At 39.5% G+C, this 16,062-nt stretch overlaps 1 protein-coding gene and 1 long non-coding RNA gene across 3 annotated transcripts in view; both read left to right on the top strand.

Moving 5' to 3' along the window:
* Window positions 1-10,479: 10,479 nt before the first annotated feature.
* LOC309712207 lies at window positions 10,480-12,409 on the top strand. The gene is made up of 4 exons (XR_014278205.1): window positions 10,480-10,769; window positions 11,212-11,268; window positions 11,780-11,869; window positions 11,958-12,409. It is a non-coding gene; the product is annotated as an uncharacterized lncRNA (long non-coding RNA).
* Window positions 12,410-13,740: 1,331 nt separating this feature from the next.
* Window positions 13,741-16,062, top strand: part of fibcd1b (fibrinogen C domain containing 1b) — a 123,934-nt gene continuing 121,612 nt past the window's right edge. For both annotated transcript variants that reach the window (XM_082542363.1, XM_082542362.1), the window contains exon 1: window positions 13,741-14,689. In XM_082542363.1, coding sequence (XP_082398489.1) covers window positions 14,618-14,689 — 72 coding nt within the window. In that variant the 5' untranslated portion in view covers window positions 13,741-14,617. The remainder of the gene's footprint in view (window positions 14,690-16,062) is intronic.

Below are 16,062 nucleotides of genomic sequence, written 5' to 3'. Positions count from 1 at the left end.
AATTCACACACATTACTGCATATCGGCACAGGAGAGACTCTCTCGCACAAACTACAGCTTATTCATTTCCAGAGCTCTGCGGTCACATGGTGCAACACCGCAAAATTCTGGTGATGACCACAAACGTTCAATTCTGGAATACATGCCGTAGACACAACATACACATTACATTGGTCCTTAATAACGTATGAGAGAGAAGGGCACAAAAACATGGCTATTATTTAACTATAAACAGATCCGAATTTATTTTGTTGCTGCTATTGTGCTTGTTGTGGGACCTAGATAATATTACCTGCATAACAATTTGCTCAAATGGCTAGAACATGTACAATACACATTGATACATAGAGCCCAACGGTCAGACCTGACAAATGGATCACCTTAATCAGGTTCATCTCATCCAAAAGGACAACAAAACAGCCCCCCAATAAATCAATTAAAGGTGGAATTATGCTAATGAATCCCAAGGTGAATGACTGCAATGCTATTTAACTACATTTCATGGCATTCGGCTTATGTTAGCGAGCAAACCGTTTCTGTGATGAGCTACAACATGTCGAACATCACAGCTGACAGATAAACATCTGTCCTCTGTGCTGTGTAATCAGACACGAGGCACGACTTTGATGGTCCTGCAAAGAGAGTTGGCCAGTTGTTCCCATTAGGCCAAATGACACACAGCTCCATGTGAGAACTGTCATCATTAAAAATCCCACACACATTATATAACCTATTTGATTCTTCACAGTCAAATGAGAAAAAAAGATAGAACAGAAAATTAAATTCATGTGTTCAGGAGGATGTTTATGTGTATTCATAATTATGCAGGACTCTGCTGTGAAAATATTAAAAAGCCATGCAGCTAAAATCAATTTCACATTTACAGTAATAATACAATAAAATGCGATGATTGCATTCAAATTCATAAACATGACACATGACTGTGTGAACATTAATATTTTCTTCATTCACTGGTGCAGGCATAGTCCAACAATTCCACAGGAGGAGGATCCAAACACAGGCCACCCTGAGAACAGAGTTAAAGTCCAAATTCCAAATCTTTAATCCAAAAACAGGAGATGGTCACAGACAGTGAGGCAGGCAAACAGTTCAGTGAGCAAAAGTCAAAATCCAATAAACAGACCAGAAGGCAAAGTAAACAAAGAAACAAGAAAAAGACTTGAAACATGGGAAACAAGAAATGATGCCTGAACACCTTAAGCAAAGAAACAATACGATCGAGCAAATCAAAGCTGCAGGCATAAACATATACGTAGACTCATTACTGACAGGTTTGACATAAAACTACTGGAAACAGAAATGCAACTAACTGAAGTCAGAGACTTCAAATTAAAACAGGAAGCCAGTAAATATATGCTAATACAGTGACCGAAAACTCTTAGCAGTGGGCAATTACCAATGATGACAAAAGGAAATAGCTCAAGAGAAACTCACTGTAATAAATACTAACATACAAACTTGTTTCTTTCTCGCTCCTCTCACCCCAAAACAGTCAGTGTAGATGGCTGCCCCTCCCCGAGTCTGGTTCTGCCAGGGAGGTTTTCCTTCCCGCTGTCACCATAGGGGGTCGTCTGGGATTTTGTCTGTATTATTGTTGAGTCTTTACCTTAAAATATAAAGCATCTCAAGGCAACGGTTGTTGTGATTTAGTGCTATGAACTGAATTGTTTCATCAGCAGTCTATGCAGTGCACATCTGACTGTTGCAAAGCTTCAGGTTAAGTTGAAAGTGGATGCAGGATACAAGTGCATTGTGTTATATACATAATGTTTCCATTTTAGCCTCGCAGTAAACACGACTGACACTCATTGTTATATAAGTATAGACATTTATTTAGCAGGACCTCGGTGTGTTCATGAATATAAAAAATAAAGATATTCAGGGGGGAAAAATCATGTTGTACAGGCAACTAAACCCAGAAAGCACACACTCAGTGTAGTAATGAATCAACCGTTATATAAGTTACATTAATTTGCTAAAGTTAATAAGCATAACAGGGTGTCAAAAACATTTTTACTAAATCAAGAACCAAAGCCTGACATGTTTTGAATAATACGGCACTATGAGACACTACTACTACTGAGAGACAAAACAGAAAACTACAACTCCTAGAGAATCAAGAAAACCAAAAGCCTTTGGTCAAAGAAATGACAAATTTATGACAAACATCTTGGTTGTGTATTATGTTGCATGAATAATTCACATTTCCTGATGTGTGTGGCTACACTCCCTTACAGTACTGTGCAGAAGTCTTGAGACACATTTTGTTTCCAAGGAGTCAGACTTTCTTGTAATTTTTTTTTAAAGTGGTCGTGAGCAATAGTTCTCCAGGCCTTCTGTAAGACTTTAAAAGTTTTTCTTGGGGCACTGGCTGCTTTTTCATTCACTTTCAGTTCAGCTCTTGTACTTGACCATTTTTGGAGGAATGCTTTTGTCCTGTTAGGCTACTTTACACTGACCTATGACTCATTCAAGCACATAAATGGCACTGAAGTTAATGGAACAAGTGTTGTGTCACAGAACAGAAAAGTTAGAAGTGAACTGATTTTTAAAATGTATCTTTATATCAACAGTAGCAAAGTTTACCAGGCTTAAAATAGTAATTCTGCACAAAAAATGTGATTCCAAAATAAATATTAACTGAAAACTTGGCATACTTCAGCAGGGCGTGCAGTGTGCCCTAAAACGTGGTGCAAACTGAGCAACCAACTCACCCACAAAGTGACTTAATAACCTCAGACTTCCAAGCCTCCTCTAGCCTTAACATCAGCACAAAAAAAACTGTGCACCTGGGAGCTTAACAGTGTGGGTTTCCAAGGCCGAGCAGCTCCTAGGGTAGTTTAAAAGCATGACCTCACTCAAAAATTGCAAAACAAATGGAAATGTGTTGAAGATATTCTGTACTCACAGCCCATCGTCCTAGTGTGCGGTGAGTTCATTGATCCATTTCTGCACTTAAAGAAAACTTCTCTCCCTCCTGCTTGTGTCCTACCTTTGCCTTTGCAATCTAACACTGATATTTTTGCACTTCTAGAACCGTGGCTACATTTCTCTGTGAGGGCACTGTCCGTGTATGGTTGTAATAAGATTTGTGACGTAGTTTAAAGGAGCTTATTTATCTATAGATTTGTTGTGTGGCCTGTAAATTTATATAGGTTTATTAATCATGTAATATTGACTCTTGTAGTACTATTTTAAATATACATTTACATTTTTGCTGTGTATTTTAATTTATAACCTCTGTTTTGTTGACATAGGGTGCAAGTACAGTTGCACTTATGCACCTATGTGACAATATGAGTATTTCAGTTTTCTTTTGTTTTTAATTCATAGCAAAGTGGTTTCATACAAATGGCCTGCTGACAAAGTTGGTTGCCCATCCAATTCATATGCTCTGGCACCATACGCCACACCCAGCTACTACAAAGAAACACGCAGAAACACATAGTTTCTGTGTCCTGTGATGGCAATCAGAACTGTAATCTATGATCCTGAAATGAAAGAAAATCTGAGTGTCTACCATTTGCATATACCATGAATGTAATAAGAGCAACCACCCTCAGCCATCTGTTGTTTTGGGGAGATACATCCTGATCTAGCATTATTGTAGACTTTACCAATTCACCTCACATGCAAAGTTAATTTTCACTTCAGCCACACCATGTTTTAAAATGAGATTTGGGTGGGCGGTCCACATTAAAAGAGAAGCATTTTCTTTCCAAATGTAATGACCCAGGAGTATTAAGGAAATCCTTGTGTTATTTAATGTCTCTTTCACTTTGTGCAGATTACACTCACAGGAGATTTCAGGGGCTAAAAAAAATAGTGGGGCATCCTTTCCTACCCAGGAGCTACCTACAGCTTAAGGACATTGTAAGGTTAAATGGTAAAATGAGGTATCCGTCTGTCTTTTGGGGAAATAAATAGCCTTCATCAGGTAACTGTGAGCATGTGATGCTGAAGCCTGTGTGTTTAGTTCTAACACCTGTAAACACAAGGCAGAAGAAAAGCTGACACTATATTGGGAAAGGAGGCCACTGGTTTCTATTTTCTTTTTTTCCCTTTTTTAAAAAAAAAAAGGAAAAAGCCTTAGGTAGACTTAGTCGTGTTCCACAGAGGAAAACAGCTAAACATGTGCAATTTGGGGCATCAAAGAGATTTAAGGGCATTATATGAGTCACATTAAGTCTTGAACTACTTCAGATATACAGGGTCGTCCTTGTAGGGGGTAAAGATACTCAATGGAGTTATATGGCCCTATGAGATGAACAAGTATTTTTGGATTACTTCCTTCCTACTTAATGCCCAATCCCTTAAAGAGGTACAGATTGGATTTAAACCACTCTGAGAGCTGAGTCCCACATACATTAAGAGACTTTACATATTACAGGATTCATCAGAGTCAAATACTTGTGTGTGTTTTGGTAGGTGTGCTTGTTTTTGCATATACACATCAATGAGTTGCTTAGGAAAGTAAACTGGGAAGTCAGAGGCTGAGAGGTGAGTGTGTATTAAAGCAGAAGGGTGGGTTGGTTTTTATGAATACTCCTACTTTCTACTATCTGCATCTCTCAAACTAAATGTGAAAACTGTGTTTTCAAACATCCTGCAAAGAGCAGTAGCTTCAAGTAAAAAGGGGTTAATCAGAGTACTGCAAACTTGTAAAGGTGCCCCGAAGCATTGCCCATGGGAGGCCTGCGGATAATTACAAACCATTCAGCAAACACAACCCAGCAGCTCACCGAGACATTCTGACAGGGAGCCAAAAGGTAAACACCGTGCAAACAAGACATAGATGGCAAAACACGGAGTATATGGTAAATGGTAAATGGCCTGTATTTATATAGCGCTTTACTAGTCCCTAAGGACCCCAAAGCGCTTTACATATCCAGTCATCCACCCATTCACACACACATTCACACACTGGTGATGGCAAGCTACATTGTAGCCACAGCCACCCTGGGGCGCACTGACAGAGGCGAGGCTGCCGGACACTGGCGCCACCGGGCCCTCTGACCACCACCAGTAGGCAACGGGTGAAGTGTCTTGCCCAAGGACACAACGACCGAGACTGTCCAAGCCGGGGCTCGAACCGGCAACCTTCCGATTACAAGGCAAACTCCCAACTCTTGAGCCACGATCGCCCGATCGCCCCATATAAGTTATACAACATTAGCTCTCAGATTGAAAGCGTGGATCGAAGGGACACCTGACTCATAAATGGACCACAGCTACGCGTGGAGCATAATCAGGCTACGGATACTGTAAAACATCACACACAGAGAGCATAATCATAGTTAATAGCTTAGATACAGAAGTCTCCCACCATATTTCCAAGATCATAATCATTACAGTCTCTTTTGTGATCATCATCAGCACCACCACCACTTATGTAGTTCCAACTCCCAGATTTGTGCCTAATTAGCCTCATTAGTAAATGTCACCTCAATCTGAATTTGTACTCACTGGACCTCCAGTGCTCAAGAATGTGTGTTTGCAGTTTGCTGCGTGTGTGCTGCGTTTGATAAAATAGTTCTGCCCCACGGGGTTGATATTGCAGCTGAAAAAAGGAATAGGGCAGAGCGAAGACTGCAAAGAGTCTGATGTATCAGTAACCTCCATCTTGTCCCACACCTTTGGCTAACCTCGGGCTAAGTTAGGGAATTAACAGAGGGAGCCGGGGAGAGATGCAAGACTGCCTTTGACTTTGCACTTCAGAGGTGTGAGTGGTTTTTGCCCCTCCTCTGGAGACTTTGAGAAAGACCGGCATTATACATTAATAACACCAGAGATTTTTCACCCCGTCTGCACAGCATTTGTTTGTGCTCCTTATTGATTTTTCATGGAATTCCTTTGATGAGAGTATAGGAACTGACACCTTTGATACCACCTACCGTTAATCGTTGTGTGCCCTTTTGTGTAAGCGTGAACCTTTTTAGTATATAACCGTGCGAGCCATTGCTAATTGAATGTATTATTAAACTGTGCACATCTGTATGTGCATATATGCGTTTTACTAGGTGTTCTTTTCTTGTTTAGTAATGAGTGCTGTTCAATTATCTACATTAAACCACAGTGTCATAACGTCCCTCATATTTTTTTTATAACCATGCAAGCCTTCACACACATCTTTTCTTTTTTCTTTTCCTTTTTTTTGCATCTCTGTCACTTTACAAATTATAGACTTGGTATTTTGGGAAGGGCAGTTCACGCTGTTGGATCTTCACAGTTCTGTGCATTTGTCCCACTGCCACTCCATGCGTGAAAATAAAAAAAAGAAAGGAAGAAAGAAAGAAAGAAAGAACATCCAAGAGGAGAAAATCTCAGACAGCAACAATGAATGAAGTATGAAACATAACAAAAAGCACAATGGATGTTAGGAAACCAATGCCAATAAATGGCTGTATAGTTTGGGTTAATTTTAGAGATAAACAGCTTTTCCAGGAGATTTCTGGATGTCTTTGTAGATGTAGCTGATCAGATTTCAGTGACATTCAGAGATGAAACCAGAACTAAGCACACAGATGAATGCACATAAATGAAAGCATGCACGTTTCCAGTCAAAGACACAACTGATGGGATGACCAAGATTCTAACTTTAGCCGCTCTGCTGCATTTCTGGCAGCCCTCTGTTAAGTCTCTTCCCTCGATATTAAATTCATGGCTCATTCCTTGTGAAATAAATTGCTATATTATTGCAATATTTTGTCAAAAGCCCGGAAGGATATGGGCTAAATTGAACACCCCTGCAGTTTGTAAGCAAATGTGCAATGTTTGCACATTCCTTGTTTTTCATCAAGTGGTTACCACGACCCCAGGGTGTAAAAAGACATTTGGTGTTAACTGCCTTTTGTTCCAGTAAGCACGAGTCGATACTGTATGTCTGTTTTTACATGTTATGATATATGACACACTCTCTTGAAGCTGTTTGCGAATGCCTAAAGGATATCATGTCACCTGACTTTGTGTCAAAACAGACATAATTCATGTCTGTTTGCATAAAAATACTTCACCGAAATTTGTACATTTGAAAAACATGTGATGCCCCTGCCAACATGTCATCACATGTTATCTTGAATGGTGAGCTTGATGTTTTTTTAGGAGTACTCAAAGGCTGCACAGATTGTGAGGGGAAAAAAACACATTGGGAATGACAAAATAAAAAAATAGGAGAAACATAGAAGATTTGGCTGTAACAATGAAAAGCATATTTACTGTTAACCTGCTCATTAAATATGTAGTACCCAATCAACCAATTGCACGGCAGCAATTCAGTATGTTTAAATGTTTGATAAACAGTCACCCATTACAGCCAAGGTGTGCAGCAGAGCATCTCTGAATACACAACACGACCATAAAACAGAAGGGCAGCAGAAGACCGCACCTGTAGCTGAAGCTACAGTTCACACATTGGACCACAGAAGATTGGAAAGACGTTGCTTGGTAATGAGTCTCTTGTGGCATTTGGATGGTACGGTGTGAATTTGGCATAATGAAAGCATCCATCCAGCCTTGTATCAACTTTTCAGGCTGTTGGTGCTGGTGGTGTAATGGTGTGGTGGATATCTCTTGGCACATTTTGGGGCCCTTAGTGCCAACTGAGCATCATTTAAGTGCCACAGCCTTTACGCAACAAGTGTCCAGTGACTGTACATATGCTCTTTCTACTGTGCATGTTGCACTTACATGTTATTATGTTCATCCACATAGCCAATGTCATTGAGCATGCATGTATTCAAATACAATTACACAGAGATATGTGTGTTTTACAACCAGTTTTCCATGCATGACAGTTTGTGGATTTGAATTCACATATGCATATTGCATATTATTAAAAACATACATACACATGTATTTTTAAATAGCTAAACAGATGAAAGGAAAACTAGAATTAATGTGTAACATTAAAAACTACAAGCTTTTCCCCCATTCTTTCTTTATTAATCGCCCTACGAAGCCTTAGATTGAAGGAATTCACACCACCAATCCTCCAATAATTATTAACAAAAAAGTGGCAAATATGTCTTTTCAGAAAAATGCAGGACCAAACTTTAAAAACTTTAAACCACAATTCTCCAGTGCTATTGTGGTTTTCTAATATGTCAGATAGGTTCCTGCATGAGCACAATGTGTTCTGCCAAAACGGAAAAAGTTATTTCACACGAGAGTTCAAAATTCCTTTTCCATGTTGATTTGTAGTCGTCTCGTTGGTTTAAAATGAACTGGAAAGGGTGAAGTTGCATACTGTCCTTGAAAGATTTATAAGAATCTGTGTGACGGACTTAATCTTCACCACTAATTTAATGAAACCTTATCTGAATTGAAAGAGCTACAAAAAAGAGCAAGTCTGCTGCGTATCATAGCATTATTTTCAAGACATTCATGACGAACCATGCAACCTTAACCTTTACATACTTTTCCTATTTCATACCTTTATAGTATGCTATCATGTATCATGTCTTGATTTACCTAAGAAATGAGAACATGATAGCTGTAACAACTTAAATATATTTTATTGTATGTAAAAATGGCAAAACAATTCTGAAACTGTTGGAGCTTGTTACATAACTACATTATTGTATAACCGTTACAGCTGGTGTGCACTCACTGCTATATCCTCACTGCTATATCACAAAAATCCTCAGAACAACCATCTGTACTGTAATCATTATTATTAATTCAACATTAAGAATCACTGAAAACACAAAACATGCTTATTTCAAATTAACATATTTAAAGCAGTGGGAGGAAACCTTACATTTATGGGATTTCTCACGTGTTTCCCACACACTCACTGAAATGGCAGCTCAGGTGCATTATAATCTTAGGACTTTCCAGCCCCTCTTGGGATCTCTCGTCTCTGTCTTTAATCTCACGAAGCTCTCAGTTTGATCTCAGCTCAGAAAAAAAGAACTCTGATTGGTTTAGTTTTAGATTATTTTATTATATTTCAGATGCTTTATTTAGCAAGAGCAAATATGTTTGCATTTATATCTAATCTCACTGACCACTTAAACCACTTTTAACTACAATTCAGACTTTAACTATACATTAATACAGCACTACATTCTGTGCAATTCAAGGACTTTATTTACCTCATACCCATGGCCGATTTAGAATCACCAATTAGCCTAACATGCATTTCTTTACTTGGGGGAGAACATGCAAAGTTTAAACAGGCTCTGCCTAGATTTGAACCAGGAACTTTCTTAGTATGAGTTGACAGTGATAGCTCGTGCACCAACATGTCACTCCTGCTTTGCCCCCTGCACTAATTATCAGATCTCTAATCATCAGTTTATCACACTTTCTTAAATGAGCAGAAACAAGGCCAGTATTGAGGCCCATCTTATTGACCGTATCGACTGCGTGGAAAAGAGAAGGGTGGTGGTGGTCTGAGGTGGGAAAAATGTTGAAGAGAAAATTGATTTTTAGGAACGTTCATCAATTCATAACTGGAGTTCAAATAGTAGAGCTATTATGTTAACCAGCTGAGCTTTCTTTTAATGGTGTTTTTTTTTTTTTTTTTTTTTTTTTGTAAAAACTGCTTCCAAAAGAACCAAACGAGTCAAGTGCACATTTTTCCCTTATTATCATTTCCCCCCTTCATAGTGGCAATTCATATGATTTTCCTTTTATTTGGTTGCCGCTACATAGTCACTTTACTACAGGTGGGAATGAAAGGAAAAGGCTGAATGAAAGAATGGCACAACACAAAATATGCAAATGATTCCACACAGATTCATCGCATGACACAATTGGGCAATTAACAGCTAATCACGCTCTGTGTTCAGCTGTCTGGTGTGTCAGTAGATACAGTGCATTTAGAACTATGGCAGACACCAGAGTCAGAAACAGAGATGGGAAAGTGCGCGTTTACAGACCTTGATACTTGTGCATTAGTGCCATATGCATGGAAAAACAGAGGATCAACTCTACCTTAGAAAATGTCAGTGGCGTGATTAAACTGCAAGCAAGACTAGTCAATAAATTCTTCAAATACAGAGAAATTTTTTTATACCGAGCTTTAAGTGGAAAAACTCAATTTTAAGATGAATGCACACTTTAGAAGTCAGCATTGTTCTGCAGAGATGCAAAGAGAAGGTGATATGGTGAGATGAGTCATCCATCACCAACTTCTCAGTGTGTGGGCGAATGCATGTCATGCACCAAGAGAATGCCCATGGACATAAAGGCTTGACCCCAGCAGCAAGAGGATCCAATGGCTCTGTGATGGTATGGGAGGAATTTTGCTGGCATCAGGAAGTGTCACTGCAAACCACTGCAAAGCTGTACCGAGTGGCCACCTTTATTCTGTGACCAAACATTTCTTCCCTCATGGGAGTAGCCTACACTCTAAAAAATATTCCTTGTGTTTGTCAGTAGAACTTAACAAAAAAGCATTTTTCTGCTAAAAAAAAGTAAGTTGCCTACATGTACACGTTTCAGTGAGTTGAATAATCAATGTTAGAAGTCAGTGCAACACAAAAATTAAAAAACAGCTCCTTAACTTAAATGTTTGAGTATATTGAATAAAATACTTTTGTCATCAATCAACAACAGAAAATATTAAGTTTGTGTAACATGTAAAAATGAGTTTCAACATCCTTCCTGTTTGAATTGAGACCATTCAGACAGACGAGGGCAACCCCGTAGCATATGTTCGTATCTTGCGCAACAGTTTCTGGATTCTTGTGGCTTCGTGGGAGAAGAGGTGTGTTTGCCCTCGACTGTGTTCGGTGAGTTAAGTAAGTACTGAATTCTAAATAGATGAATTACAAGTTATATTTGTACACTCTAAAATGTCATATTTAAAAAAAACTGAAATTTGATGGTTTAAATCGTAATTTAGCAGAGTAGAGCTGTTGTTGTTTTTTTAAGTTTAGCTAGCCGTTTCTTTTAGCTAGCAAACGTTCCTCACAAATAAAAGAGACATTAAAACATGTCACTTGTCAGGGTACATTTGGTTAGCTGATAGACCATGCCGACAGCAGAGCATGTTCAATTTGAACCCGTATATGTTCAAATTAACCGGTCAGTAGCTGCCTGCATTTTTATCATGGTGTCAGAGTAAATTCGTGTTTCCACAAGATGGTCTCGGGTGAGGTAACTAATTACTGATAGAGTAAAATGTGGTGAATTTATCCCTGACTAAAAGTAACTGCTCATTTGAACATATGCTTCTCATAGGAACCGAAAACACACTCCTCACTCATTGGATGACTTCAAGCCTGAGCTGATAGAGAGGTGTGTCAGTCGTTTGAATGCAGGAGATGATCCTCTTGAGGAACATAATGAAAATCCATTGTGTGAAGATGTAGCAAATGAAGAGGATGAAGAAATTGGGGAATTGCCTAATTTAATTGAGAAACATTTAGCCCACCTACTACTAAAACTGGAAAGTATATATAATGTACTTCGCAGGTGTATTGATGAATTAGTTGTTACAGTTACAGTTATAGTTCATGTCATTCTCTGATTCAGGTCCTATTCATCAAAAGCACAATTGTGCTGTTGATGAAATTGAGGTTACATTTACTTTTAGTCACTTCATCCTATTGCTAGCAAAGTGGGCAGTTAAAGCAGGCCAGTGTGTAACAGTTTAAATTGAAGTTACAAAGATTACATCTTTATTTCTTTTAAAAACATATTTAAAATCAATATTTGGCACAATGCAAGTCACATAAATGTAATAGTTTTGACTTTTCACCTAATAAACTGTAAGTTTAAGTTTTGTTTTGCTTTTTTTATTCTCCAGAGTTCGGTGGAAATGAAGAGAGAGGTCGCAATCCGTTGCCTGAAGGTGTATCTGAAAGAGAAGGAAGAGGATCTCTTCAGAGAACAGCTGGTAGGTGAATCTCGCATTCTTTTGTGTTTTATTTTTAAATGGCACATAAAATGCTGACATGTTTCCATTTAAACTACCTACTTGCCAGGATGGTGAACAACAGTTCCCAGAAGAAATGGTAAAGACTGTAGTCACCAGACGTGCAGCAGTGTCTCTCAAAGCTGTCGCTAAAATTGTGATTGAAGGAACAGCAGTCCTGGAAGACCTTGATGTGCCCAGAGTGTGTGCCTTAATGATGGGGCTTATATACACTCTCAATCTGAGCTACCCAAAACAAGTAAAGAACACTAGAGGTATTTCTGGAACTTGATGGGCTTAAACCAGTCCACGGGTAATGTCTGTTAAGTGCAAACTTCTGTCATGAAACGAATGTGAATTGGACTGTAGTATTCCGATGTGCCTCTTACGTTTTTGTATGCAGTCCTAGATGAGTGTAGTTTTGAGAAAAGTTTGTAATACATATAATCTTAGCTTTGGATTGTTCTGTTGTTGAACATTAAAATCTTTTGTCATTTCCTTGATTCTGCGACAAGTTGAACAAGTTGATACCAATTTAAGTTAATGTACATGAAGTACTTTTTTTAGTCATTTATAATTAAAGGGCTGCTGTAATGTTTCATTTATGTTGTATTGACACAGAAGTGTATTACTTTAATTTTGTAATAAAATAATCAATTGGAATAAGTGAAATGGCTTTGTGTGATTTTAGAAAAGCTACTATAGAAACCTAAACTAATTGGCATGGATAATTGTGAGTAGGATATATGTAAAAAAGTTCGTTGGTGTAACTCAACTAATGTAATTTCTCAACTTAATTTTACCAGAAATTTTAAATTAATATTAGGTTGAATAAACTTAATTATGCTTGTGGAGGTCAAGGTAAATCATGTTGGTTTGTTAAACAAGTTGAGTTAGCCAAACCTAAAAATTACTTGCTGAATTTACTTAATAATATGCAAAATTTGTAACTTAAAAAGCTGAGTGGAAATTGTTACCTTACTTTTTTAAGTTGAGGCAACAAAATATTTTTTAGAGTGTATTTGAGGATGACAGTACCCCCTTCCCTATGGCAAAAGTGTTCACTGAATGGTTTGAGTCACTGGCCGGAGCTGTGGAAGCTTTTGAACCAACAGCGCTTCTCATAACCATCATTGAAACTGTCCAAATCTCTTTGGATGAATTGAGTTCAATCTCTCAGGTCGAGTGCAGAGTCAGTACAGACGTGCATGCAAACTGTAGTGATGTCAACACCAAACTGAGACGCTGTATGTATGTTTTTCTTTTAATTTGCCACCCCTTTTTTTAAAAACTGGCCTGGATTTTTATGTTTGGGATTTGATGTCCACTGAGCTTGAAACACAACACAAACTTGTGTTAATCCAGGAAAGGGCTCTAGTCGTCTGACTTCTGTGAAATAAATGAGGTAGTAGCTTCAGTTTAATATTCTGATTCATCTCCCTCTTTTTTTATATACCTCACTGAGGTTCTTCTGCCTTTAACTCCCGAAGAGGCCCCCCCCCCCCCCCCCCCCCCACACACACACACACACACACACACACTTCTAACGGCTGTCACACCAATTAGAAATCCTAGGTAATCTTACGTCTAGTCATTAAAATCCAGTCAGACACTGGGTGCAATAATGTTCAAAGGGTGCTGTGACAATCTCTGAAATATGAAGCAACCTTTATTAGATTTCCACAAGGAGGATTCCGTCAGCAATCTGTTCTCAGGATTGTGTTTAACCGCCTACAGTCTGTTGTCTCCACATTAGAAATATATATATATATATATATATATATAAATATATATATATATATAATCTATGATCTGCTTCTGTTTGGGTTGCAGCGGGATAGGAGGGTTTGCGCTGAGGTGGAAGTGAAGCAGTAGGCGGTGAGGCGGTGGCACATCTATCGAGGGCAGGGCGGTACTGGGGTGGAACGTTGCCCTGGAGCGCGCCGCACGTACCGAAGGGACGCGCTGATTGACAGTCGGAGGCACGGAGCGCCCCGTGCGGAGCTCGCAAGCGGAGCACGCTAATCTCACCGCAACACGTCTTGTCAACGGCATTGTGTGAAATTCCCAGATAGATCAGCCTGGCGCAGAAAAGAAAAAGAGCAAGAGTATCCGTCCAGCGGCTCCGTTATTGGAGGGTTTCTGGAGAAGTGGAAAGGACGCGGCGGCTCTGCAACTCTCTCCCCATCTTCTCTCTACCTGTTCAGTGATAAGTGGAAACAGTCTTGGCCAACCTGGCGCCTCAAAGTGTCCGGATAACGGGAGTGGGTGGACGCAAAGGTCAGAATGCACCAAGCAATCTGAGCGAACAAAGATTTTTGTCGATTTCTTTTTGTGGACTAAAAGGACTGCGCTTGGTGCTTGATCAAGATAAATTTTTGGGGGGAGAGGTTGCTCTTTTTTAAAAAAAAAATTGTTAAATGCAAAATAATCGCGTTTGTGAATCTGTTTTTAATTTCCAGGCGATTGTAATAGAAGAAAACTCTTTCTAATTGGAATATTGGATACAGAAGCAGGAAAGTCTGGAGGAATTTAGTCTAAGTTCCCTTGGTGCGTAATGTGTGCAAATGCCACATAAGTACTTTTGCCTTGTCCGTTTTTCTACGTCCAGTACCCCCATTTTTCTTTCTCATGGAGTAGGCTGAATCGCAGGTAAAGACTTAAAAAGAGTGGGCTTATTCCCTGCCGCCCCGAAACACAGGCGGATTCGATGCGCCGATTCTTCGTGTGATGGTAAATGACCGATGGGGAATCATGAACAGCTCTTCTGAACTCGAAGATGGAACTCGGCATAAAAACCAGGTATGTTCCGCACATTCTCCACTCGATCTGTGGGCTTTTTTAAATTATTATTATTATTATTATTATTATTATTATTATTATGAGGAGTGGTGCATCTGCTTGCTGCAGTGTTACCACGCTGAATTTGGTGATGTGCCTCTCGGGCGAATCACTGCACTGTAGAGACAGAAGCTGCAGATGAGCTGTTATTCCCGACTCCCCGAGCTTTAGCACTTCTGTTCCTGTCATAATGTTTCAACCCACCCGCGGATCACACGGTCCCCACGGCTACTTTTTATTTATTTTTTTATTTTAATGTGTCACAGCGCGCGAACGTGTTAGTTAGCCCTACTTAGAAATACATTAATTAAGGGGAATAGGTGAAAATCACTGCAGGAGATAATTGCGCATCTCGGCTGCATCCTCACCACATATTGTCAGATTACTTCGGGCTGCAAACTGCTCGCTTGTCTGAAAATCCCGTTTGTCTTGTTGAAAATGCCGAAACTTGGCGCACAGACATCCTCCCGACAGTCTTGAGTTCAGCCTGTCTCCCGCTCGGGTGAACTGGGACAGGGTCGGACGTGTATGGTGTTGCATGCACGAAAGGCTTACTTTGGGGAATAGTCAATGTGTTTTCACAAGGTCAGTAGAGGGTTATTGACAGCCAATGAGAGAGAGAAAGAGACAGAGAGAGGAGGCGAGAGAGAGAAAGGTCTCCTCGGGAACAAGGGATCGGATTTCGGGGCACTGATGCAGCTTGTGGCCTTTGCAAAACACACAGAAAGGAGAAAACACACGTTTTCCTTTCCTTGTTTCTAAAAATGTAGATGGCTTTTAATAAGAAATGTGAAAGTGCTGAAAAGTTCCTCAGAGAAATCTGAGACAGTAAGAGCAAATCTGACGTGAGCCTGCAGTTTGGCGACCTTTCCATTGCTGACGCACCTTTGATTTGTTTCAAAGGAAATCAGCTCACATAAATCGCACAATAGATTTTTTTTTAAATATACGACAACATTATTATCCCAGTGAGACTAATCAATAATATGTGTTTTTAGAATGTTTTTGTTTTGTTTTTTGTACTGTGAATTGCGAATGGTGCCATTCCAATTGTTAGAAAGACGCTCGACTTTGGCACATTTCTAATACTGCTTAGGTGTTGGATGTGTGGCTTGCTGCTCTCCTGTAGATTTCAGGGCTCAGTCAGAGTCACTTGCATGGTGGCACTGTGGGCCTGTGTTTGAGTCTTGCTGCATGAGTATGGACTGATACCGAGATGAGTTTAATGTGTTGTATGTTACAGCTGGCAGATCTTCATGTAACCTGCTTATAAGTGAAGTCGAGGCCAGCGTTTTATTGCCTACAAGCTCCCCTGTCTATTTTATAAGCACTTA

This window comes from Aulonocara stuartgranti (assembly GCF_965226115.1).
Source record: "Aulonocara stuartgranti genome assembly, chromosome: 7".
In the NCBI taxonomy this organism is placed as follows: domain Eukaryota; kingdom Metazoa; phylum Chordata; class Actinopteri; order Cichliformes; family Cichlidae; genus Aulonocara; species Aulonocara stuartgranti.
This window is presented reverse-complemented; position numbering and strand designations above follow the sequence as displayed.